This window comes from Trachypithecus francoisi, unplaced genomic scaffold (assembly GCF_009764315.1).
Source record: "Trachypithecus francoisi isolate TF-2019V2 unplaced genomic scaffold, Tfra_2.0 Lachesis_group17, whole genome shotgun sequence".
Taxonomy (NCBI): domain Eukaryota; kingdom Metazoa; phylum Chordata; class Mammalia; order Primates; family Cercopithecidae; genus Trachypithecus; species Trachypithecus francoisi.
The window spans coordinates 22,043,330-22,068,671 of NW_022681462.1; the positions used below are offsets into that span (position 1 = coordinate 22,043,330).

The window sequence follows — 25,342 nt, forward strand, 5'->3', positions numbered from 1 at the left end:
GAAACTGGAAGTGAGGATGTGGTGGGAGAAAGGGAGAGGAGAGATCTGGGCTAGACATGGTTCCTCTCTGCAGAGTGCTCCTAGAAGGGAATGATGTAGCCTTTGCCTTTGATGGCGAGGAATCTTGGTGAGGGATGGGGGGTGGGGTGGGCGTTTCTCAATTGTATGCTCCCCTTCCATGCAATGCTGGTAAGCACTTCCACAGGGTACACGCCCAGTGAGGGTGTCAGGCTGGTCTACCCAACCCTGGAGGACTCCTCCTCAGGCTCTCGTTGGGACATCTGGATCCTGAAGGGGACTGTGGGTTTCTGTCCTTCTCTGGTACCCAGTATCCGATGGAGAAGGTGCCTGGGGCCCGGATGCCAGTGCAGATACGGGTCAAGCTGTGGTTTGGGCTCTCTGTGGATGAGAAGGAGTTCAACCAGTTTGCTGAGGGGAAGCTGTCTGTCTTTGCTGAAACCGTGAGTGCCTGCCAGCCCCCACCTCTGCCTCCCACTCCCTGGAGCTGCCTGGGCCCCCTGTTCATGTCTCATTCTTCCTGGCCCTCCAGTATGAGAACCAGACCAAGTTGGCCCTGGTCGGGAACTGGGGCACAACGGGCCTCACCTACCCCAAGTTTTCTGACGTCACCGGCAAGATCAAGCTACCCAAGGAGAGCTTCCGCCCCTCGGCCGGCTGGACCTGGGCTGGAGATTGGTTCGTGTGTCCGGAGAAGACGTGAGTCGTGGGCGGGGAGAACTGGGGAGAGCCAGGTCAGGCTGCCCACTATGGACTGCACCCTCCTTTTGGAGGCAGGCTGGGGCTCTGCTGATCCCTCTGCTTGCTCCTGTGCTGGTCATAGGAACTTCACTGAACTTTCCCAGCACTGAGGCTCGCCAGGCAGCAGTCCTTTCCAGAAGGTCTTGGATGGTCAGACAGTCCTTTATTCTTTTCATTAAAGAATTTTTTTTTTTTTTTGAGACAGAGTCTTGCTCTGTCTGGAGGCTGGAGTGCAGTAGCATGATCACAGCTCATTGCAGCCTCAGCCTTCTGGCCTCAGGTGATCCTCCTGCTCCTGCCTTCTGAGTAGCTGGGACCACAGGCATGCGCCATCGTGCCTGGCTAATTTTTAATTTTTTTGTAGAGACAGGGTCTCACTATGTTGTCCAGATTGGTCTTAAACTCCTGGGCTCAAAGTGATCCTCCCTCCTCAACCTCCCAAAGTCCTGGGGTTACAGGCTTGAGTCACCATGCCTGGCCAGGCCTTTATTCTTAAGCCTCCATTCTGTGTGGTGTCCATTGGGTGTGGCCCCATCCTCCAAGACACCCAGGACAAGCCCATCACCTCCTCTGCACATGAACCCTTCTCATGTCTGGACTGCTCACACATCCCCTGAGTGGTCCTTTCTCTCTCAGTCCCTCTCAGATCTATGTGGTCCTTCTCCATGTCTATGGCTGCCTTTGCCTCTCTCTCCTCTCCTTTTCCTGTTTGGTTGGCATTCAACTCTATGGTGTTTAATTTTTTTTACTTAAAAACATTGAAGTATAATATGTTATACAGTCAAGCACTCAAATCTTATGAGTACAACTTGGTAACACTTTATATTTTTACAACTATCCATCAAGTCTCGACTGCCCATCCTCCTTTTGCTGTCTTCAGTTGGCCTCCTTTTCTCTTTATCTTGGGTGATGTGCTGTTTTGTCCCTGATTATCTCAGGGTGTCCCTAGGTCTCCTTTTCACTCTCTGCCTTGGTCTCTTGCACCCTTGCCTCCCCACCCCCATGTCTCTCATTGTTGGTTGGGGTGAGGCTGACACGGGCAGGAGGTGGTGGATGGATGGGGGCCTCTCCAGCAGAGACTCTGACCAGCCCTCCTCCACAGCCTGCTCCATGACATGGACGCCGGTCACCTGAGCTTTGTGGAGGAGGTGTTTGAGAACCAGACCCGGCTTCCCGGAGGCCAGTGGATCTACATGAGTGACAACTACACTGATGTGGTAAACCAGGCGCTCAGGGGCAGGTGGGGTCTAGACATTTGGTCTCTGGAGGCACCTGGGGCTCAGGGGAGGCTGGGGCATGTTCCTCCTTGCCCCCTCCTACCTTCGGAGCCTTCATGCTTTGGTTTCTAGAGGGAAAGTGTGGGGTGCAGTGGTGGCAGGACACTGACTCTGGGTCTCTGCCCTTCTATCTGGGACTTCGAGGACGTATGTTTCAAGTTGTATCTTTTCTGCCTCCCTGCTCACATCTGTCTGTCTCCTCTCATTGCTTGCCTGTTTGGTTTTGTCCTTAGAACGGGGAGAAGGTGCTTCCCAAAGATGACATTGAGTGCCCACTGGGCTGGAAGTGGGAAGATGAGGAATGGTCCACAGACCTCAACCGGGCTGTCGATGAGCAAGGTGGGCAGCATGTGGAGCCTGGCGAGCCCCATCCCCGATAAGCTCTCAAGCCATGCTGGTGGGGACAGCTGAATGCTAGGGCCCTTCACTGGGCTATTTCACCCACCCCGGGACACTTCTTGAAGGCACCCCCACTCCAAGCTACAAATTAGGACCGAGAGTCAGTGGCCACTCAAGAGTCTATGACCATGCCCCAAATTCAGAGTGGTCCCAGGAGAGATGGGGAACTGTCAAGCAATGAGTGACGGGTTCCCCCTCCCCCAGGCTGGGAGTATAGCATCACCATACCCCCGGACCGGAAGCCGAAGCACTGGGTCCCTGTTGAGAAGATGTACTACACACACCGACGGCGGCGCTGGGTGCGCCTGCGCAGGAGGGATCTCAGCCAGATGGAAGCGCTGAAGAGGGTGAGCCAGCAGATGGTGGGTGGGAGTGAGGCCCCTGGTCACAGGTGACCAGCAGGCACAGGTGCAGACCTGCATGCACACAGACACATGCATGTGTGCACATGGTGTGCACAGACACCTGGGACTCACTGGAGGTGCTCACAGATCACACCAGGCACACCCAAAGATCACACCCAGCATACACACAGATCACACCCAGCACACAGATCACACCTGGCACACCCACAGATCACACCCAGCGCATGCACAGATTATACCCAGCACACCCAAAGATCACACCCAGCACACACAGATCACACCCAGCACACCCACTGTTCATACCCAGCACACCCAGATCACACCCAACACACCCACAGATCACACACAGCACACCCACAGATCACACCCAGTACACCCACAGTTCATACCCAGCACACACAGATCACACTTAGCACACCCACAGATCACACCCAGCACACCCAGATTACACCCAACACACATACCCACAATTCACACCCAGCCCACCCACAGTTCATACCCAGCACACACAGATTACACGTAGCACACCCACAGATCACACCCAGCACACCCACAGATCACACCCAGTATGGATCACACCCAGCACACCCACAGATCACACCCAGCACACACAGATTATACCTAGCACACCCACAGATCACACCCAGCACACACAGATTACACCTATCACACCTACAGATCACAGCCAGCACATGCACAGATCACACCCAGCACACACAATCACACCCAGCACATACACAGATTACACCTAGCACACCCACAGATCACACCCGGCACACCCACAGATCCCACCCAGATCACACTCAGCAAACACACAGTTCACACCCAGCACACACAGATCACACCCAGCACACCCACAGATCACACCCAGCACACACAGATTACACCTATCATACCTACAGATCATACTCAGCAATGCACAGATCACACCTAGCAGACACAGATTACATCTAGCATACCACAGATCACACCCAGCACACACAGATTACATCTAGCACACCCACAGATCACATCCAGCACATGCACAGATCACACCCAGCACACACAATCATACCCAGCATACCCACAGATCACACCCAGCACACACAGATCACACTCAGCACACACACAGTTCACACCCAGCACACACAGATCACACCCACCACACCCAGCACAGATCACACCCAGCACATCCATAGATCACACCCAGTACATGCACAGATCACACCCAGCACACAGATCATACCCAGAGATCACACCCAGCACATGCACAGATCACACCCAGCACACAGAAATCACACCCAGCACACCCACAGATCACACCCAGCACAGATCACACCCAGCACACTCACAGATCGCACCCAGCACACACACAGATGCTTATAGACAGACACACTCAGATGACAATGATTACAGGAGATCACATGCAAAGTTCACACACTGACCTGGAAGATGGAAAGACACCCACGGACTGTGTCTTAGGCTGGGTTTCCTGGAGGCAGAGGCTAAGACATGGATTTGGCTGCACGTTATTGGGGCAGTGCCTTCGGGAGTGTGAGGAGCAAGGATGCAGCTTCAGGCAGGTCAGCTGCAGCCTGAGCTGTGGCCTGGGGAGGTGCACAACTTGGAACACCACAGAATCCTCACCCGGAGGCAGGGCTGGGCTTTGTATCCTCTTAGTCATTTGTCTAAGCTTGGGGTTGCTGGGGTGAGCTGGAGCACATACCTATTTCTTCAGTGAGGGGATTTCCTTTAGCATGGGGGTTCCCTGGAGCAGGTGACTTCTGGGAGCTGGGAGCTGTCGATGCTGATGGCAGCTGGGGATGGGTGCGCCACACGTGTACACTGGCTGGTGAAGGGGCTGGGGCGGGCCCCATTGGCATTCATGCAATGCAAGCACACATGCCCACAGTTGAGCACAGATGCCACAGGACACTGTCAGGCCCATCGTGCACATGGATGAGCGCACGCAAGCATGTGCACTTGCTCTGGGGTCACACAGGGGCCTGTGCGCTGCACAGCCTCTGTGCCTGCCTCCCCTGAACCTTCTTGGTCTATGATCTTCCTTTCTAAACGCACATTTGAATTCTGGCTAAAGAACCAGACCTCCCTTAGTTCAGGAGTAGCCTGTGGCATGACTCAGGTTCCTTTCTTTCTCCTTGGGGGCAGAGAACCTAGAGAGGACTGTTGCTGGGTCCAGGGAGGGGCAAGGCTTTTGGACAACCAGCTGTTCCTGGTTCTGTGGACCAGACAGATTCAACTTTCTCCCTGAAGGGGCATCTAGCAGACAGAGGCAAAGCCTGCCCAGGCTCATGTGCCTTGCCCGCCACCCCACAGCCAGCATCCTTCCTGGAGAGGGGCACAGCTGGCCTCCAGGACTAGCCCTTGTCACTGTGCTTCTGGCCCAGACCTGAGGTGGTGTCTGATGACAGTGCCAGGTCACTCTCTCCCAGAAACTGAGTGGCAAGGGGGTTCCCAGGACTCCCTTCAGGCCTGGGAAAGGGACCCCGTGAATGAGGTACAGGGGGTGCCTCCACCACTGAGTTGGGTCTAGCCCCCTGGGGAGAAATTGGCTGTGGTTGGGAAATAGGATCTTTCTTTTACCTGTGAGCTGCAGACCCACTACAGGATGTGAAGATGAAAAAGGAAATGACAAGAAAACTTTGGATTCATGAAATCCACCCAGAATTCAAACAAATAAGCAAGTCAAAAGCCCAGTGTTTTCATCACTGCGTCAGTCTACCTTCCCTTTCTGGCTGTTCGGTTCTCCCCGCAGCCCACGGAGCCTCCTCTCCCCTCCTGATTTTCTGACCCGAGGTTCCTGTGGCTGCAGAAAGCCCCTCTCCTCTAGGTGGCCCTCCCTGGTTTTCCCACCTGGAGGGTGCTGGTGTGGGAGCTGGTGGGGAGTTGTCATGGAGGACAGGAAGGCAAAGGTAGAGCTGAGCACAGGACTCCCCCAGCCTTCCTACTGGCCTCTGAGTCTGCCCCTTCTCTTGTGCAGCATAGGCAGGCGGAGGCAGAGGGCGAGGGCTGGGAGTACGCCTCTCTTTTTGGCTGGAAGTTCCACCTCGAGTACCGCAAGACAGACGCCTTCCGCCGCCGCCGCTGGCGCCGCCGCATGGAGCCCCTGGAGAAGACGGGGCCTGCAGCTGTGTTTGCCCTCGAGGGGGCACTGGTACGTGGGGCTGCGCTTGTCCTGGGTCGGGTGGGGTGGATCTTGGTTACTCAGGGCTGTTCGGGCTGACGTGGGAGAGGCACAGGGACCCCAGATTAGGACTTTCAGATGGAACACTGGCTGGTCATCCTGGCGTCAGTATCTGTGGGGTGGCATGTGGGGAAAGCAGCCCCAGTCTGGGTGTTCTCCTAAAATGAAAAAGCTTCCTTGGCACTGAAACACTTGCTGCTACTACTTTGATGTGTCAAGATGAAAGCAGAGGGGAAGATGGCCTTGGCCATCTGGCTGACCTGTGCCTGGCTGGCTGGCATGAAGATGGGCGAGGAGGCCCATGGGAGGAGTGAGAGAGGTCTTGTGGCCCCAGAGTGTCCTTGGTTGCTTGTGCATCCTCTTGAGGCAGAGACCATCTCTTGGGCATCCCCAGCAATTTTGGGGAAGAGGTGTGCCTCAGAAGCTGAGCCCCAGGATGGCTTTCCTGCCCAGGGTGCACTTTCTGTAGCCAGTGGAACTAGGGTAGGCTCAAGGTTCTCCAGGACCTGGGTGACGGGCTCCCCAAAAGAGAGGAGCAGGTGCCTCAGGGACAGTCTGAATGAGCACTTGGTACTGGTACACAGCCAGTCCCCGCTCTGCTGGGGAAGGAGCCGCTTCCTCTGAAATCCACCCAGGACTGGCACCTCATTGGGGGTTTGGGCTTGGGCCCTAGAAAGCGGGTCCCATGGGATGTGAGGGTATCTATGTGGAGCCAGCTGTGTGATTGGATCAGGCTGGGCACCTATCTGTAGGACAGCCTGACTTTGAAGGCTGGAGGAGTGCTATGGGGAGGCTCAGGATCTGTCGGGCTGGGCACCGGCAGGGAGGTGAAGCCAGCAGTGGCCCTGAGAGTGAGTGGGCAGGCTGGGGAGGCTCTGTCAGTCTCAGGCCTTGATGGTGGGCAAGGCCCAGCAATGGCGGTATAGGAGAGGAAGCTCTCCGGGTGCCTGAGGACGTCAGAGGAGCCTGCCATAGGCTTTGGAGAGAGCCTCTCCCTTGTCCTGGGGCCAGGTCAAGGGGAGGCTGAGGGGAGGTAGCGGAACTCTTGGCTCTGGGCTGTGGACCGGTCTTCCGGCCAGGGTGGAGCAGGATAGGATGGAGCTGCTGCCGAGGTCAGAGCAGTTGGGGAGCCTCCTGGGATGGGGCTGGTGTTCTGTGGCCCCCTCTGCTTTGAGTCAGAAAGGGCCTGGCCTGGACACTGGGCAGGGGCTGGTGATGGTCCTGTGGCTCTAGCTGAGGGGTGGGGTATAAAGACCTTGGCAGGCCTCAGAGTCAGGGCCAGGTCTGAGAAGGCCAGGAAGGCACCCTGTGTAATCAGGAACTGTTTCCATCAGCCAGAGCTCCACCCGAAGGAGCTGAGGAGAAAAGGGGTTTGTGGGCTCACAGAGCTGGGAAGAACCCAAGAGGCGAAGCAGGCATTAGGCCTGGCAGGAAACAGGTTCACACACTGTCCCCAGGACTCGTACCCCGTCTTGGCCTTGTCTCACATGGGCTATCTCTGTGTGGTAGCAAAGATGTTGCTGGTGACGAAAGGCCAGCGTCGTCCCTCCAGTCAGCAGAGTCATGCTGGATAAAGTAGCCCAGCCCACAGTGCCACACTCTGTTTTCCTTGCAGCTGGAGACCCCTGAGTGCTGCTTTCTCAGTAATGTCAGTGAAGTCTGGGGCATGACTGACCGGCTCTGCCTGGTGGTGCCCCGCCAGCCCCTGCGCCTGGGTGAGGGATGGAGCATTCTGATTGGCTGGCATGGGCCATGCCCCTTCTCTGTGATTGACAGCGCCACCAGATTGGGGAAAGGAGCTTCTGAAAAGAAAAACAAAAAACAAAAACCAAAGCAGTGTTGGGCAAAGAGCTCCAGATGGTCTAGACGGTGACCAGAGCAGTAGGGAGCCAGTGTTAGTTATTGACAAGAGGAGTTCTCTAGTCAGAGCTGGGCTTTAGGACCATCAGTCGAGCAGCCATAGAGGATGTTTGGGAGGCAGAGCCTCCCATCAGGAAGCCTCAGGAGTCTTGGGTAGAGATCCAGGAGAGGTGACCACCTGGTGTGAGGCCGTGGGGCTGAGGTGGAGGGAGGTGGGACTGCAGGGTTTGGGGAGGGAAGGGTCAGAGGTGGACAGTGGGGCCCCTGTGGCTGCCAGGCCGCAGGGCGGGGTGGGGCAGGCTGTGATGAGTTCACGGTTGGCCCTGGCAAGGCTGACACACACGGTGAAGTGCTGTGTGAGGGAGACAGAGCTGATGGCTGCCTGCCAGGCGGCCCAGGGCAGGAAGGCTGGAGCGGGGAGCCGAGGGGGCTGGGAGTCGGGTAGAGGTGACTGGAGACACGTGGACAAAGCGTGGATGGGCCCTCGGGCTGGCTAGGGCCTGGAGGAAGAAAGTGACAAGGCTGGGGGACCCAGGCCAAGCTTTCATGGCTCAGTGCCTGGGAGAATGACGGGGGCACTTCCCAGAAGCAGAGAGACCGATCTGTGTATTCTTCTCATGGAAGAGACTGTCCTGAGGGATCACTGAAACCAGGCGTGAAGTCAGCAGCCATAGGCGGGTGATGGATTGTAATTCACCTGTGACTTGCCTGTGATACATGGAAGAGACCAATGTGGCAAAGCCCTGAGTCCTGGGACAGCTTGGCTGGCGGAAAGAACCAGAGAGGGAGGCAATGGCTTCAGAGGGCGGATCCCACAGACCTGCAGCTGGAGGAGCAGAGAGTTTTGGAAGGTTTAGGTGTGTCTGGCATTTGGACAGGGCCACAGGCCCACTTGACTGTCTGGAAGACTCTATACCTGAGTGACACACACTCACACACTGTCTTACACACCAGCACACACACCAACACACACTCTCTCTCCACACATTCATACACACCAGCACACACACAACACACTCTCTCGCCACACACTCATACACACCAATACACACTCATACACACCAACACACACACTCTCACACCAACACACACACCAACACACACTCTCTCCACACATTCATACACACCAACACACACACTAACGCACACATACACACTCATACAACACCCCCACACACTAACACCGATGCTAACACACAATCACACGCTCACCCTCACACACACCAACACACTCGCTCCACACACTCCCATACATACCAACACACACCCACTCTCATGCACCCCCACTCTCTCACACTAATGTACACAATCACACACACACCCTCACACACACCAACACACTCTCTACACACTCATACACACCGACACATACACACTCACACACATTCTGACATACACTCTCTTACACACTCACGCGAACACATACACAATCACATGCACACACACACACGCGCTTTCTCTTTCACCCTCCCACTCCCCCTCGACAGTCTCCTTTCTATCTTCCTGCCAGGACCCAGAATGGTTTGGGCTCCCGCTGCCGAGCTGCTATCTTTGTCCTGGGATGTCCTGATGCCCCAGCACAGCATTTGGGCTAAGGTCCTCCCTGCATCCTGGGGAAGGTGGTTGGATTTTCTGGGTGCTAGGACCCGGCTTCTGTCCTGAGAGCTGTTCTTTGCCCACGGGTCCCTGATGCCTGGTGATTCATTGGTGGGATGCGTGAGGCCTCTGTGACTCGAATTCTGCTTTCCCTGCTTACTAGCTGTGGACAGGTCACTCATGCCATTAGCGACTCTGTTACCCCACTCGTGCAAGTAACTGAATCCCAGGGCCATTGTAAGGATTAATGACGATGCATGTTGTGAAGCGCTTCTCAGACTTAGCAAAAATAGGCACTGTCTGGGGATATTGTTAAAATGCAGACTCTTGATTCAGGGTCTGGTGGGCCCCAAGAGTCTCTGTGTCTAACAAGCCTCCACGTGATGCTGATGCCGCCGGTCCAGGGGCCATCTCGGAGTAGCACAGATGTGAAGTACAAAGTGCCTCATCAAGATGGGGTTCCCATTGGCCCCCCACTTGGGTGCCCTTCTGAGAGAGGCAGAGCATGTGCATTCCTGCTGGGAGGTGTGTGGCCAGGGTCCTGGAGAGGGAGGTATGGCAAGATGACATGCTCTCCCTGCTGCTTGGTGGGGGAAACGTGGTCTTTACTTTTAATGATCTCCTGATCTGCTGGTGGAGGCCTGGCTCATGGGGAACTCTTGTCTGATCAAGAAGAGAGATGTTCACATGTGAGTGCAAATAAAGCCCTAGAATCTGCATCTTTGAAGTGTTGGAGGTAGAATAAGAATCATTCCAGAGTGGCAGTGTCTAATGAGGGGAGGCTTCTTGAAGAAGGATGTTGGGAGCCGGCCTAGGAGGGGCTGGGGAAGGACCATGGGTGGAAGCCAGGTAGCCTTGCTGGTAATCTGACAGTTCAGGACCAGGTCTGTGGCTCCCCCTTGCTTCCTGCCACCTTCCCTGACCCACACGTCCACCAGTGGGCTGGGCCTTGCCTGCCAGCTCCCCTCTGGAAGACGTCTTGTTGGAAGGCAGGCCCTGTCTGCTCATTAGCACGGGCAGCCTTTCCCTGAAACCTTCTGCCGGGGCCAAGCCTGGCTCCCTCCACGGAGCGGGAGGCCCTGGCTCCGTCTGCTAATCGTCTGCTGTCTCCATCCCGAGCATTATTTTATTTTCGTATTATTCTTTTTCCAGCTAATATCCTGGCATTTCCAAAGACACCGGGTTTCATAATCTTCCTGGCGTTCCCAGGGAGCTGGGAAGCAGAGCACAAAGCCGCTATTATAGCGCGTTCCATCCAGCCTCTCTCTCCACCCCACACCCCTTGTGGCCACAGCAGCCACCACCGCCGCCTCCCACCCAGTCACCCCCTCCTGACGCCACCGGCCTCTCTGGGAACTCTGGTGACGGCTGCTGGGATGAGCTCATAGAATCCATCCTGTTGCTCCTGCCCTGGGCCTGCCCTCCATGATCGAGGATTTTTCCAAGCCCTGCCTCTGTGCTTGGCCCTGAGTGTTGGGAAGGGTTCTCTGAGATGCCTGGGCCTGGCAGGGAGGGGAGGGACAGAAATGTCGGCAACGTGTGCTTAGAATCTTGGAGATTTTTGCTGCTGGAAGAAACTTTCATTTTCTAAAGGCGTGCCTGACCTGCCTTGGGAGATGTAGGAGCATCTTGATATTGGATGCGAAGTTGTGCATGTGCACGCACGCATGTATGATCTGGTGTGAGAGCCATGGTTTTATCCAATGCTCCAGGGGATCTAGGACCCCATAGAGGGTAAGCATTATTAATATTGATTTTACCATGTGCTAAAAACCAGGCTTTATATGCATCATCTCATAGTGGCCCCAGAAGACTGGATTCTATTATTAGCCCCATTTTATAGTTAGGGAGACTGAGGCTCTGGAGCTGCACTCTCCAACACAGCAGCCACTAGCCGTGGGTGGCTAGTTAAATTTACAGTTAAAGTAAATCAGAATAAGTAAATTCGATTCCCCAGTCAGGTCACATTTCCAGTGCTCAGTAGCCTCACCTGCCAAGTGGCCGGCTACCACATTGGCCGGTGCAGCCACTGATGGTTTGATCACTGCGGGAAGGTCTGCTGGACAGTGCTGCTCTGGAACAACTCTGAGCCCTAAAGTCGCCCTGGAAAAAGCAGAGGCCTGAGCAGGGATGTCCAGCAGCACAGCACGAGTCAGTGCTAGAACCAAGGTCCGGGCAGTGGTCTGCCCCTCTCTCCAGGTGTCTCCTGACCAGCAGCGAAATCCCCATCTGGCGCTTTCATTCCCCCACTTCCATGAGGGTACCATGTCCCTCCTGCTCCATGGAGTCCCTTTGTGGTAGAGTCCCAGGTGGGAGGATTGAATGCTGCTGGCTAGACACCTCTGTCCTGGGCGGCCTTCTCCTCACCTGATAGCCAGGCAGCTTGGCAGTCCTGGGGCAGTTGGGCAGCTAGAGAGGACCTGGCCCCCCAGCCTCCATCCTGAGAAACCTCCAGAGGGTTGGTGGAGGCCAGCGTCCCGACTGCAGTAGAGAGGACCCTTGGAGACAGGCGGCTCAAGCCTGGGCCGGTGAGGCAAGGCCAGTTGGGAGTCAGAAGTGCAGGGAAGTGGGTCAGGGAAAGGCTGGTTCCAGAGAGAAGTAATCTGGGATTTGAGCTGGCTGAAAAGGAGGTCAGATATGGATGGGGAGGGAGGGGCAGGTCTGTGCCTGAAAGGAAGCCATGCTGTGGGCAGGGGACCCAGGCTTGGTTCCCAGAGCTGGCACCGTGAGCAAGGGCAGGCCCTGGGAGGTACGAGGGGTTTACCTCATTAGGAAACAAGGCCTATGGCTGGGTCTGGGGCTGGGGTGTTAGAAGGCAGCTCTATGGATCTCTGGACTGTTTCTTGAATATTCATGCTGAGCACCTGTTCTATACCTGGCATCATGCTAGCATGGGCAGCTTGAGGGCTGGATCCCCTCTCAAGCAGAGGCCTCGCTGCTCTTCCTACTGCCCCACAGTAGGGGACAATTTGGGTAACTCTAAATGTGTGGACCCTGCGTCTGTCTCGCTCAAGATTTGAACCCCAAGGTCTGGAGGATTCAACTGCTTGTTCATGTGCCTCAGGCAAAATGCCAGTGCCCAGATTCATGGCTGCAGAGTGTGTTACAGTCGGGGGCATGTGTTGGGTGTCCCCCATGCAGCTCATTGTACATGTATGAGGGTCTTCATCTGTCATTGCTAGAGTGACCGTATAATTTACTGTCCAGTCTGGAACACGATTAATAATCACGCTGGAAAAACAGGCGTAAGTAGGACCATTCCAGGCAAACTGGGCCATAGAGTTGTCCTAATTACCAAGGCACCCTGGCAGGGGATGAAACCTGCTCCAGTGTTCTCTGCAACGTCCACATGTGGAGACATGGAAACCCTAGAAGGACAAATACACACGCATACATGCTCGTGCCAGCCCACACGTGGCATCGTGGATTCTCCAGGTTTCCTGATTCCACCCTCCGCTCCCCAGGGGCCAGCCAGTAGTTTTGCAAGGAGTTTAGCAGCTGCTTCCAAGCCCTGGCTCCAGCTGTAAATTAAATGGGGTTGCACTCTCGCCTGCTATTCCACTTACGGTTGCAATCAGCCCTGATTAGAAAGGGAGTCTGTGTGTTCCTGCGTTCCATTCTGTCTTTTAAAGGGTTCCCCTCCTTTGGCCTGGGCTCCTGGCCTGTATGGGGTTTCCCTGCAAGTTGAGGCTGGAGCAGCCAGGGAAATGAAGTGGGCTCTGGGTTCCCCACAGCCCTGACTTGGCATCCAACCGTCTGTAGCTCCAGAACTCTGCTCAGGTGCTTTGAGTTCTGATGGGATAGTAGGAGCCTGGGAAGAGCCTTGAGAGTGGGCAGGGGAACCCTGGTTCTGCCAGCTAATTTGCTGTGTAGTCCCAGGGAAGACCTTAACCTCTCTGGGTCTCAGTTTTCTTGCTTATCAGGTGGGAATGCTGAAAACACAACAAAAATAATAACCTCCTCTTATGCAGCAGGGGTCAGCAAACTATGCCCCACAGGCCAAATCTGGCCCTCTGCCTGCTTTTGTAAATAAGTCTTTATTGGCCGGTGGCTCACACCTGTAATCCCAGCACTTTGGGAGGCCAAGGCAGGCAGATGACCTGAGGTCAGGAGTTTGAGACCAGCTTGGCCAGTATGGTGAAACCCCATCTCTGCTAAAAACACAAAAATTATTCAGGAGGCTGAGGCAGGAGAACTGCTTGAACTTGGGAGGTGGAGGTTGCAGTGAACTGTGATCATGCCATTGCACCCCAGCTTGGGAGACAGAGGGAGACTCAGTCTCAAAAAAAAAAAAAAAAGCCTTTATTGGCACACAGCTGGTACTCATTCACCTACGTAGTGCCTGTGGCTGCTTTTGTGTTACAACAGCAGCTGAACAGTTACAGCAGAGACTCTATGGCCCACAAAGTCAAAAGTAGTTAGCACTTGGCCCTTTATAGACAAGGTCTGTCAACCTCGGTTCTAGGGCGTGTACCAGGGGCCAGCCATTGCTTTCTGCCCTGTCCACATAATATCTCATTTAACCCTTCCAATAATTCTAGGAGACAGGGTCTATCAGCACTCCCATTTTACACATAAGCAAACTGAGGCAACCGAGAAGCCAAGTCATAATTGTTTAGCTGTGTTTCCTCCCATGAATATTGTGAAAAATTTTATGGATAATGGTTGGGTTGTGCAGGGTTTGTAGCAGTCTACACTACACCATCATGTTGGCATTTGGACGTCCCAGCAAAGCCCATAGTGAAGAGTGAAGATGGTGAAGACCTGGAAGGTCACCCTGGAACTGTGCTGGTCAATGTTTAACAACCAGGTCTCCAAAACAAAACAAAACAATCCCCAGCTCTGGTTTGCAGCATTTGCTGATTTCCATGGTGTAGATGTTCCAGCTATGAGCAATTTCGAGCTAGCAATGTAGCACCACTGAACACGGAGCTGGGAAGAGATGGGCAGTAGCACACATATATATAATATTTCCATCGCAGATACATGAGATGGAAGCAGCCTCAGGAGCAGAGATAACAGGAAAAGGTAGTACAAGTATTAGAATGGGCCAGGCGTGGTGGCTCACACCTGTAATCTCAGCACTTTGGGAGGCTGAGGTGGGAGGATTGCTTGAACTCAGGGAGGTTAAGGCTGCAGTGAGCTGTGATTGCGCCACTGCACTCCAGCCTGGGTAACAGAGCAAGACTCCATCTCAAAAAAAAAAAAAAAAAATGGAATTAGAATAATTTCAAGTATTTACCACCTTGGGTTTTTAAATATAGTTTCTTTAGTGGTAAATGTATGTGATTTAATTTTTACTAATGGCTGTGTTTAACAACTGGCTTGCAGAATTCCTGAAAATATAATCTGCTCTCGTGAACCACACCCGCTCACTCCAGCACCTGCTGCTCTCAGGGCCCCCTGATCCTTTTTACATAAGAGATGGGGGATGGCCCCCAACAGTGGTGCCCCTTCCAAAAGCCCTGCCATGGGTGTTCTTCGGGCCCATCCTGTGTAGGAGTTGAGCCCTTCCCATAAAGTGAAGGGGGGTAGCCAGCCTCTAGCTGGTCCACACCCATCTGTTTGACTCCGCTGGGGCAGGGAAGGTCTCTGTGGCCTCCCGGGTGCCCCTGAGATGTTTCCTGTCTGGCCACCGTGGGGCTTTCCCCTGCCTGCTCAGCCCCAGGAAGCTGCACTGCTTAGCCTGTGACTTGTTGCTGTGTCCACCCCGCTCTGGCCTTTCTGTCGCCTTACTGTCTGCACTTTATAGATCCTGAGCCAGAACTTTAGGCCCTGTTTAGAGCAAGGCACCATAGCAAACAGCGGGTCTGCAGACAGAGGGCCAGACACCCGCTGGTGCAGAAGGAATCTCAGACATGCTGGTGGGCTCAATCTTCATATTGATCCGATTTAGGTGGGTTGAGGAGTCCCCTCGGTAGGCTGTGTTTCCCCAGAACCTGTCCATCTCCTCCCGGCTGTGGTCCTTGGATGTCAGTCCTTGGCAGACTCAGGTGAGTCTGGCCGTTGGCTCTGGGGACCCCTGGGGGAGCTCTGTGCTCTGGGAGGCAGAGAGTTCCTCATATTCCTATGCTCAGGCTCCTCCAGGGAGCCGTGGCTTCCAGCCGGGCAGCAGCGGGTTGGAGGCTGCCCAGTCCCCTGGACGAGCAGCAAGATCCCTTACACAGCTAGCCCAAGATGGAGTGCGTGGCCACAGACCGCGTGGCTGCCAGCCCCAGCCTGGGAGTCGCGGTGGCGTGAGCTATCGAGGCAGGAATGTGACTGTGGGAAACCCAATGCCCTGGGCCTGGCCCTGGGGCTGGGCAAGAGTGTGTGTATGCAAGTGGGGGTGAAGGGGTGGGTGGGCAGAAAACAGAGCATCAGCCTCTCCTGCAGCCTGGCTCTGAACGGGACTCAGAGTAGGAGAAGAGGGAAACCGGCCCTTTCTGTCCCGGCCTTGCCCACCTGGCCAAGCCTTTCCTCTAAGCCCCAGCGTGCTGCTGCTGCTCTCCCAGTTCCGGCACCCTCCTTCCCCTCCTCGGGGAAGCCTTCCTGAAGGGGCTTCCAAAGGCCCACCCCATTCCATCCTACCCCACAGATGGCCTCATCCTGGGGTGTAAGTGAGTCCACATTAATCCCTTTTTCCATAGTAACATCAGACCTGACTCTGAGCTTCCTGAAGGTAGGAGGTGCTGTCTGACGCACCTTTCCTGTCCTTTGCCCTGGGACCTTAGGCCTGGCTGCTGCACATGTGGCTTAGGGTGAGGGAATGCTGGTGATTGATCGCATGTGATAAATCTTCATTGGATGCCCGCTACATGCCCGATGTTGAGCTGGATACAGGGGATAAAGGAGTGTGCATGCCTTGCCCGCATACATGGAGGTTGGATGCAAGGGAGAAGATAAGAGAGGCTGGGTAGGGGCTGGTGCTGAAGGCTGGGCAGCCAAGGAGGTGCCCATGCCTCAGAGATGATGCAGCTAAGGAAAAGCCCGAGTTAGCTCATTTGAGAAGACATTCCAAATGGAGAGGACATCTCTGTGTAAAGGCCCTGTGGCAGAGGAAAGACTATGAATTCAAGAAATTTACAGAGGGCCAGAGGGGAGGAGGAGTATTTAACAAGAGCCTGGAGAGATGAAAGAGTTAAACACAGGTACCTGCCAAGGACTGTGGGGTATCATTTCATTCAGTTTGCACTACTAGTTCTCTATAGGGTGCAGTTCCCCTCAACTTGTCCACAGGGGGACATTGGGCAATGTCTGGAGACATTTTTAGTGGTCATAACTCAGTGGAGATGCTACTGGTATCTAACAGGTAGAGGCCAGGGATGCTGCTAAACATCCTACAATGCACAGGACAGCCTCATAGCAAAGAATATTCCAGCCCCAAATGTCAATAGTGCCAAGGTTGAAGAGCCCTGCGTTTTCCACAGTAGCCCTGTGTGGGTGCGTGTGAGGCTGTGTGTGTTAGAATGCAATTTTCAACAGTATCGACAGGGATGGCCTCTCTGGGCAGGTGCCACTGGCCACATGAGCAGCAATAGCCATTTCACAACTTGAATGGGCAATGCCTGGCACAGAGTAGGTGTTTCGCAAATGGTTGGCACGTCAGAGGAGAGACAGATGAGAGGGAGATGCTTCCCCAGAGTTCCCAGATTGGGTTTTCAAGAGGCTTTGTTACTGGCTTTGAGAGAAATTCCCCAAGCTTGACCACGCTGATGTCCACACCTGAAAACCAGAACATACTTCAAAGTCAAGAAGGCATGACATTAGCGGATCCCCACCGGGCCGGCCTGTGTCATCTGCCCTCCTCAACGCTGACACAGTTGTCTTCCCCTGAGGCAGGTGCCCATTGTTCGTGCATTCCCTCACTCATTCACCAATGATGTGCTGGGCACCTACTGCCTGTGAGGTGCTCTGCTGGGTGATGGGTGCACTCTGGGAACCTGGCTGGGCTCTCAGCGGGACAAGAAGATGGGTGCTTGCAATGTTAGGTGGTGAGTGCAGTGGCTGGGGAAATTCAGGGTGAAGTGGGAGTGCCCAGGAGGGGTACCTAACACATCCTTGCAGGGCGACCTTGATGATAAGACTGCATGGAAAAGTCAGGGGACACACAGGGCAAGGGCCTGGCGGCAAGAAAGGAGACCCCAGAGTGTCCCAACTGGTGTGAGCAGGTAGGGGTTGTAGGGGTTTGGGGGTGTGTGGGTTTGGTAGTGTCCTGACTGGCAGAGACTCAATTCAGAGGCCACAGTGGGCCAGGAGGGAGGGGTGGCCTTCCCTCTGCTCCCAGGGTCTAATGGGGATGTATGGAGAGTCCAGGCTTCCCTGGGAGGGGCAGTGGACCAGAGGATATAAGGATGTTGGCCAGGTGTGCGGGGGGAGTTTTGCCCAGAGTGTGAATCAGGGCGGTACCAAGAGGCACTGAGCTTAGTGGCTTCCCTGAGCCTGACTCTGGGGGGTGTGTCTCCCCTGGTCCCTGGTAATGCTTCTTCCCAAAAATCCTCATCTGTCTCCCTGAGGTAGAGGGAGAAGGTCTGTACTCGGGTGGCAGATGGGGTAAGGATGGGCAGCGGGTCCCTGGACCAGGTGTGGTGTGGCTGGGCCCCTCTTCTGGAGCCAGGTCAGGTTTTGGAAAGCAGACGGTGTGAGGGGCATTCCCAGAGGGAGTGCTAGTTCCTCTCCCTGCAGGACAGTCACTTGCAGGGCCAGGGCCTGCTAGGGGCCAGGGACTCAGTGAGGTCCACATGGAAATCCCAAGGAGGGAGATGCTGCTTCTGATCGCAGGCAGGAGGCCCTGCGCTTGGACAGAGACCCAGAATGTGCTGCCAGAACCCCAGACAGAGGCCTTGGGAGTGGTGCTGACAGGGGCCTGGTGAGGGGGGCCATCTAGAGGAGGTGCGAGGTGAGTGGGGATGTGCACTGGCAGCCATGAGCAAGCAGGGAGGTCCCTGCAGGCGCTGGGAGGGAGAGAGGAAGGATGGGGCCCTGGAGCTGGAGGCCCCTCCCTCCCTACGCTCACCCTAGCCCCCTACCTGTGGGTGGGGCACCTGTGTGTGGCCAGACCAAGGTAGACGGACCACAGAGTCCATCCCGCCTACCCGCAGCTGAGTCCACCCCCATCCTCCCTACTCCCACTGCTCCTACCCTTTACCCATGCCCCAGCTGGAGGTGCTGGAGATGCGGGCATCATGCATTGTTGCACCTGGGGGCAGGCGAAGCCCTATTTCCAGCGTAACAAGCTTTCCTTAATGTCCCTGCCTCTCAAGTCCAAGTGGCCTGCTGGGCCCCCAGGTCTGGCTTTGTGTTTGGTGTTGCACACCCTGTAGCCAGGGGGGTGTTCTGTGGTCATTTGCTGCTGGGCTTGGTGCTCCCTCCAGTGGGACACCAGTGCCTCAGGGCCAGGCCAAATGCCTCTCCTGCCAGGGACCCAGGGCTTCCACACCTGTTCACGAGGGAGGATTTCAGGCCTTTGGGTCCTTCCTTATATGTGTATGACACCTCTCCCTGTGTGTGTGTGTGTGACAGATAGACAGAGAGAGAGAGAGAGAGAAACCATGTATAAACCACCTGGAGGCATTGAGAGAGGCCCTTGCTGGCTTGCCTGATTCTTACTGAAATGTCCACTTTAACACCTTGGAATCATTTTGAACAAATATGAGTGATGTGAATACCACTTCCAGCACATGACAAACTTTATAGTTTATGACACGCCCCCTCCCCAAGCCCTGTAAGCTCATTGATAGCTAACATTTCTTGAGCATTTACTGTGAGCCAGGAAATGTGCTAAGAACTACATGTTCTCTATCTTCTTTAATAATCAAAGCAACTCTCTAAAATAGATACTGTATAATTATCCCAAATTTGTCAAGTGATTGATTCAGAGAAGTTAAGCAACTTGCCCAAAGTCACACAGCGAGTAGTAAATGGCAGGGCCAGAACTGGAGCCCAAGGAATCTGATTTCAGAGCCCATGTTGAAGTTGTGGCCAAAGGAAGAGGAGAGTCTGGGCATCTCCCTGTCAGAAATGAGGATGTCCTGTGGTGGAAGTCAGAGCCCACCCAGGGATAGCAGGACCTTGGAGAGTCCCCTGGGAGAACAGAGGGACTCAGGCTTTCCCAAGTGTGTGTTTTGCAGACCCTTTGCAGCAATGGAGCAGAGGAAGGCCCAGTCTACCTTTAGGGTGCAATTCTTTGTTGACCCAGAGTGACCAGGGCAGGCTTTGCTTAGGTGTCCTAAGATGATCTGCAGACGGGGCGGCCTGGGATGGTTGACGGCACCTCTGGCTGTGGAACAGTGTAAGCTTGCTATGGGGGTGAGTGCGTCTGGGACAGCTTTAAGGAGTGTGGTTTGCCTGAAGCCAAGGGCCGGGACTGGGGGAAGAAAGCCTTGGTGTTGGATGGGGAAAGATAGGGCGGGTCACTGGGGGTCTGACTGGGAGAAGGCTGGACTGGACCTTTCAGGCCACTGAAGGATTCAGGCCAAGGAGCCGCACAGTGACTGAGGGTGATGAAGCTGGTTTTGGCTTGGGGATGGCCTGGCCAGAGGTGGGAGAACAGGTGTCCAGGGAGGCTTCTTGGACAAGGGGGTCTGGGACTGAGCTCTGAGGGTGGGCATGGTTTGGAGAGCAGGGGCACAGTAGTGGCAGTGGTGTCTGTGGAGGCAATGGGGGGCTTTGTATCTTCAGAGCCTGGGGAGAGGTTAAAATTCTTGGGAAATGGTTCCAGGGTGAAGGTCAGGGTGGCCCAGCAGAAGAATCCTGGGAACTGGCCACTCTGAGTGGGCCTGGGTGGGATGAACAGGCTGGCTGAGGAAGAGGCCAGGGTTTTCTTTTCTTTTTTTTTCTTTTTGAGATGGAGTCTCGCTCTGTCGCCCAGGCTGGAGTGCAGTGGCCGGATCTCAGCTCACTGCAAGCTCCGCCTCCCAAGTTCACGCCATTCTCCTGCCTCAGCCTCCCAAGTAGCTGGGACTATGGGCGCCCACCACCTCGCCCGGCTAGTTTTTTTGGTATTTTTTAGTAGAGATGGGGTTTCACGGTGTTAGCCAGGATGGTCTCGATCTCCTGACCTCGTGATCCGCCCATCTCGGCCTCCCAAAGTGCTGGGATTACAGGCTTGAGCCACCGCGCCTGGCCTAGGGTTTTCTTTCAAGGGTGTGTACACATTTGTGAGATGTGGGACTGAACAAGGAAGTGGAGCAGAGACCGCTTTATAACTTAACCCCACCCCTCTGAAATGGAGCAGGTGACAGTTTGGGTAGTGGGCAGGAGGGAGAGGAGAGAGGTACTTGGAGACATCTGAGTGAGTGCAGAGGGAGCCGACGGCACGGGGTGTCTAGTAACGGCCCCCGACTCTCTCTAGTCCCTCTGTAGGCTGTGGCTTGGGCTTCTGGCTCTGGGCTGAGAAAGTGCATCAGAGAGCTGGGTGTCTGGCCTAGGGAAGTGGTCTGGTCTTGGTGCTCCCCAAAGTGGTTTGTGGCTCAGTGGTTGGAGTCTAGTGCTAATGAGGGCGAGGTGGCAGGGCTGACCATCTAGCTTTATACACAGTAAATGGACAGCTTGGCTTCCAAGCCTGACTGTCCACCCACTCCTGTCCCCACCTCTGGCCTCAGCCTGAGCCCTGCTCACCCTCAGCAGAGTGGGAACTGGTGAGAGATGGTGGGTGTGTGGTACAGCTTCCTCCAGAGCTTGGGACCCAGCTCTATGTTAGCAGGGGGTGGCAGAGATGGGGACCCAGAGATGCTGGCCTGGAACCTCCACATTTCGATTCCACTGGACTTGTCCCTAGTGGACAGATCCCCATTTGATTCTCCCCTGGAGAGCCCCTTCGAGTCATTCCTTCTGATCTCTTTGCCTGGAATGACTAAAAATTCCGTTCTTGGCTCATCTGGTCTTCACTAGAGAGGGAGAAGAATTTCCCACGGTTCTTTGGTGCTTTAACATTGGAGTCTGGTGATTTTTTAGGCCCCAGAATGAAAGCAGAGGCTGATGGCTCAGCTTTCAGCAGCAGACAGATCTCCTGGCCCTGGGGATCTAACTCTCTGGGCTAGTCTCCCTGTTACCCCCAGACCTGGGGGCAGAATCTGCCATAACCAGCTTTGTGTCTCCAGGGCGGCGTGGTGGACGACAAGAGTGAAGATTCCATGTCTGTCTCCACCTTGAGCTTTGGTGTGAACAGACCCACAATTTCCTGCATATTTGACTGTAAGTGAGGCTTCGGGGCATCTATGGGGTGATAGGGGTGTGTCACCTTATGCTTCTGTTTGGATGGAGTGTTATACAATCAGGTGTGTATGTGGGGCTCTGGGGAGCTGAGTCTGTGTGCTTTTTGGTGGGTCAGTGCCGTGTGTGTGTGTGTGTGTGCATGTGCGTGCGCTCGCACGTGTGCATGCCTGTCTGTGTGGTGTGTCCGTCCACTCAAATCTGATATCAGGCATTTAAGGCCCTGTGCTCTGTGGCTGCTCCCATTGTCTATTTGGCCTCCCCTCCTCCCCTCCTCCTCCACCTCTTCTCCCCCAGCCCTAGCCTGGCCCAGGGACACGTTAATTAGTCAGGTGTCCGCTTTCGAGCTGTGGAATGTTCTCCTGACCTCGCACAGTGGCCCGTGTGGTTTCCCTCGTTCAGCCCCTCTGTCTGCTGCCCTTTCTAGGGACAGACTCCACCTCCCCCCGAGCCCCAGCTCTTAACCGCCCCAGCTCTTACCCACCCCAGCCACTCACTCTGGCACCTCTATTTTTTCCCTTGTTGAAGATGGGAACCGCTACCATCTACGCTGCTACATGTACCAGGCCCGGGACCTGGCTGCGATGGACAAGGACTCTTTTTCTGGTAGGTGGGAGAGAGGCAGGAGAGTCAGAGACTGTGGGCTGAGAGCTGGGAATGGAGACATCTGGCTTTCTGGCAACAAGGGGTGCTGTTTGCTGGGTGCATGGAGGTGGGTGCTGTGTCGCCAGGGTCCTGTGGCTTCTTGGTCGCCAGGTGCAGCAAACTCTTGTCCATGGTCTGCTGGACTCCTTGGCAGGATCAGGCTTCGCTGACTGTCCCCTCTTTCCTGAAAGCTCCTCTGGCCTTGGCTCCAGCCGCCAGCCTCTGGAGGGTCCCTGCAGCCTTCTCCCTGACCCGCTCCTCCTTGATGCTCCACTGCCCTCTAATCCTGATGCTCCAAGAAGTCTTGTCTGTGTCCTCTCTCTGGGCACCGGGGCCCCCCAACTTCTCCACCTTCACTCACCTCAGTTCATCCTGTGCAAACCTCCGTGTGACCTTGCTCCTCAGCTTCCCCCACCCAGATCCAGGCTGCCTCGGCATTTCCTGCCGTGGCCCTGGGGTTGGCAGCCATCTGTTACCCAGGCTGGAAATTCTCAGTCACCCAGTCCTGAGGATTCTACCTCCTGAATCCCTCAGATCTGTTCCTTCCTCTTTAATGTCACACTGCCATCTGACACTGGCCTTGCCCCTTTGTATCTAGGTCATTCTGGTTATCTCCTCACCTCCCTGGCACCTTCCGCACTGCCCCAGACACACCTGGTCATGTCCCTCCTCTGATTTCAAGTATAGACACTGACAGGAACCTCCAACTCTTCAGCACAGCAGACAAGTCCCTTGTGATCTGACCCTGGGGTCCTCACCTGGTTCACCTTTTGCTCGTTGCCCTCTATCCAGTAGCTCCAGCCCCACCAACTCTGTCCATGTTGCCCATGCCTGGCCTTTGCACTCAGTGCTCTCTCTGTCTAGAATGCATTTGCTCCCTATTTCTAACCAGCAAACTCCTAGTCATCCTTCAAGACCCAGCCCAGATGCCCTCTGACTTCCCCAAGCCAAGCTGGTTGCTCCTTCTTCAGCGCTTGGCCAGCTCCTCACCTGCACCTCCCTCAGAGGCCTTCCCCACTGCACAGATTAACAGTGGTCTATCTCTGCCACCTCCTTCCTGCTCTAACCATGAGCTCCCCCAGGAAGGAGCCTCATCTCTTTGAACCTGCAGCACTTGATGGCTGAGTGCTCACTAGGTGCCCAGGCATTTTGCTGACATTATTTCCTGTAACCCTTACAACTGTCCTATGAAGTAGGTGGTCAACATCCCCATTTTATAGGTGAAGAAACAGAGACTCAGATAGGTTAGCTAAATGCTTGCATTAAAATAACTACCAAGTGTCAGAGCTGGGAATGGAACCCAAGGCTCTCGCTATCTAGTGCCTGCTGTTTGGTTGAGTAGAACTGAGTTCTATGGGAGTGACTTCCTGGACACAGCACGGCTCTGCAGGTGATGGCCATCTGCTGACTTCCTTGCTGGTCCACTCTCCTCCCCAATGTAGGGTCCAATCTGCATCCTCCTCTCCAGCAGCTGTGGCCCTCAGTGACCCATCCTCCAGCTCTGTGCAGCCAGGTGCGGGGTGGATGAGGAAGTTCTACCCTGTTTTGCTTTGGGGCCAGGGTCCTGAGAGCTCCCTCACAAGTGTATACAGCAGCAGCCCGCCAGAATTGACAGGCCCAGGCCAGACAGGCATCTGCAGTGGCTACTTCCTGGGAAACTTGTCCAGGAGTCTGACGATTAGAACTTACTCTGAGAAAAAGGACATGGACGAGTTTATAGCCTTGCTTTCTCTCCCTTCCCAGGAGGGAGTGAGAGGTGAGGGTGCTAGGAGCGGGTTTGGGAGAGGGGGGTGGCCAGGTGGGGCCCAGGCAAGAGCCCCCTTGTCCTCTGTGGGCCCTGCAGGCCGAGGACCCCGCAGAGAGGGGAGGGAACTCCTCCAAGGGCCCAGTGCTGGGAGCTGATGCTCCCCTCTGGTAGGGCAGTGGCAGCGGTCTGCGGAGACGTCACACTTTCCATCCTGGCCCCACCCCCTCCCCCAAATAAACATCCCTTGAGCTTTGAGGGCACTGCCCAGGGCTTCCTCAGAGGCCACTGGCTTCTGAATGAAAGGCCCGATTGAGCAGCTGCTGGAAAGGAAAACAGCAGCCAACATGGGTGAACCTATAAAACCCAGAGTGTTTATTTTCACTCCCAAACTCTAAACCAAAGCAATTTCTCCCCTGGAACTGACCCTGGGGCGGCTGGCGGCCGGAGGCTGTGCTCGGCCACCGGCTGGCATTTCTCTGAGGAAACTTATGTGTGAATCCGGAATGTCTGGGGCCAGGGGAGGGCCTGGCACAGTGTCTGTCGCCGATGCAGCTTCCAGCTGCCTGCCGGGTGTCTGGGGCAGAGAGGGCCCTCCTCGAGCCTCTCACCCAGTGCCTCTGACCTGTGGCTCTCTGGGCCTTTCCCCTGGGGCTCTTACAGCCCTGTGCTGTGCTCTTTGCTTCTCTCTACATGGTGGGCCTTGGGGCTGCCTGGACACTGGGGCCATGGCCGCTCCTTCTCCCTGGTTGAATATTTGAGGAGATAGGCAGGGGTTGCCCAGAAAACACTTGTTGAACAATATTGAACTTGGGAGAGGGAGGCTATCCTGGAGATATTGCCATCCAGATGACCTGAGGGTTGCAACTTGAGTGGGGTTTGAGTGTATGGCTGGGATGTCAATTCTCTGGACCAGTGGAAGGGCATCTGTGGTGTGTGCTTGTGTGTTTATTAATGTGTATTCCCTGTGCAGCAATTAGTCATAGAAAACATAAAGTGATACTTAATTCAGTGACTTCTTCTCTTTTTTGAGATAGAGTTTTGCTCTTGTTACCCAGGCTGGAGTGCAATGGCGCTATCTTGGCTCACTGCAACCTCTGTCTCCCAGGTTCAAGCGATTCTTCTGCCTCAGCCTTCCAAGTAGCTGGCATTACAGGCACCCGCCACCATGCCTGGCTAATTTTTTGTGTTGGTAGAGACGGGATTTCCCCGTGTTGGCCAGGCTGGTCTTGAACTCCTGACCTCAGACGATTCACCCGCCTCGGCCTCCCGGAGTGCCGGGATTACAGGCGTGAGCCACTGTGCCCGGCCAATTCAATGA

The 25,342-nt window shown here is 55.0% G+C and overlaps 1 protein-coding gene across 21 annotated transcripts in view; it reads left to right on the forward strand.

Moving 5' to 3' along the window:
- Positions 1-25,342, forward strand: part of DYSF (dysferlin) — a 247,566-nt gene that overhangs the window by 121,889 nt on the left and 100,335 nt on the right. For all 21 annotated transcript variants that reach the window (XR_004428173.1, XM_033175041.1, XM_033175043.1 and 18 more), the window contains 8 exons: positions 330-461; positions 551-717; positions 1,862-1,976; positions 2,270-2,375; positions 2,640-2,782; positions 5,781-5,954; positions 21,521-21,614; positions 22,161-22,238. Coding sequence is in view for 20 of the 21 variants with exons in the window: in XM_033175041.1 (XP_033030932.1) it covers positions 330-461; positions 551-717; positions 1,862-1,976; positions 2,270-2,375; positions 2,640-2,782; positions 5,781-5,954; positions 21,521-21,614; positions 22,161-22,238 (1,009 nt within the window). In the remaining variant the exon portion in view is untranslated. The remainder of the gene's footprint in view (positions 1-329; positions 462-550; positions 718-1,861; positions 1,977-2,269; positions 2,376-2,639; positions 2,783-5,780; positions 5,955-21,520; positions 21,615-22,160; positions 22,239-25,342) is intronic.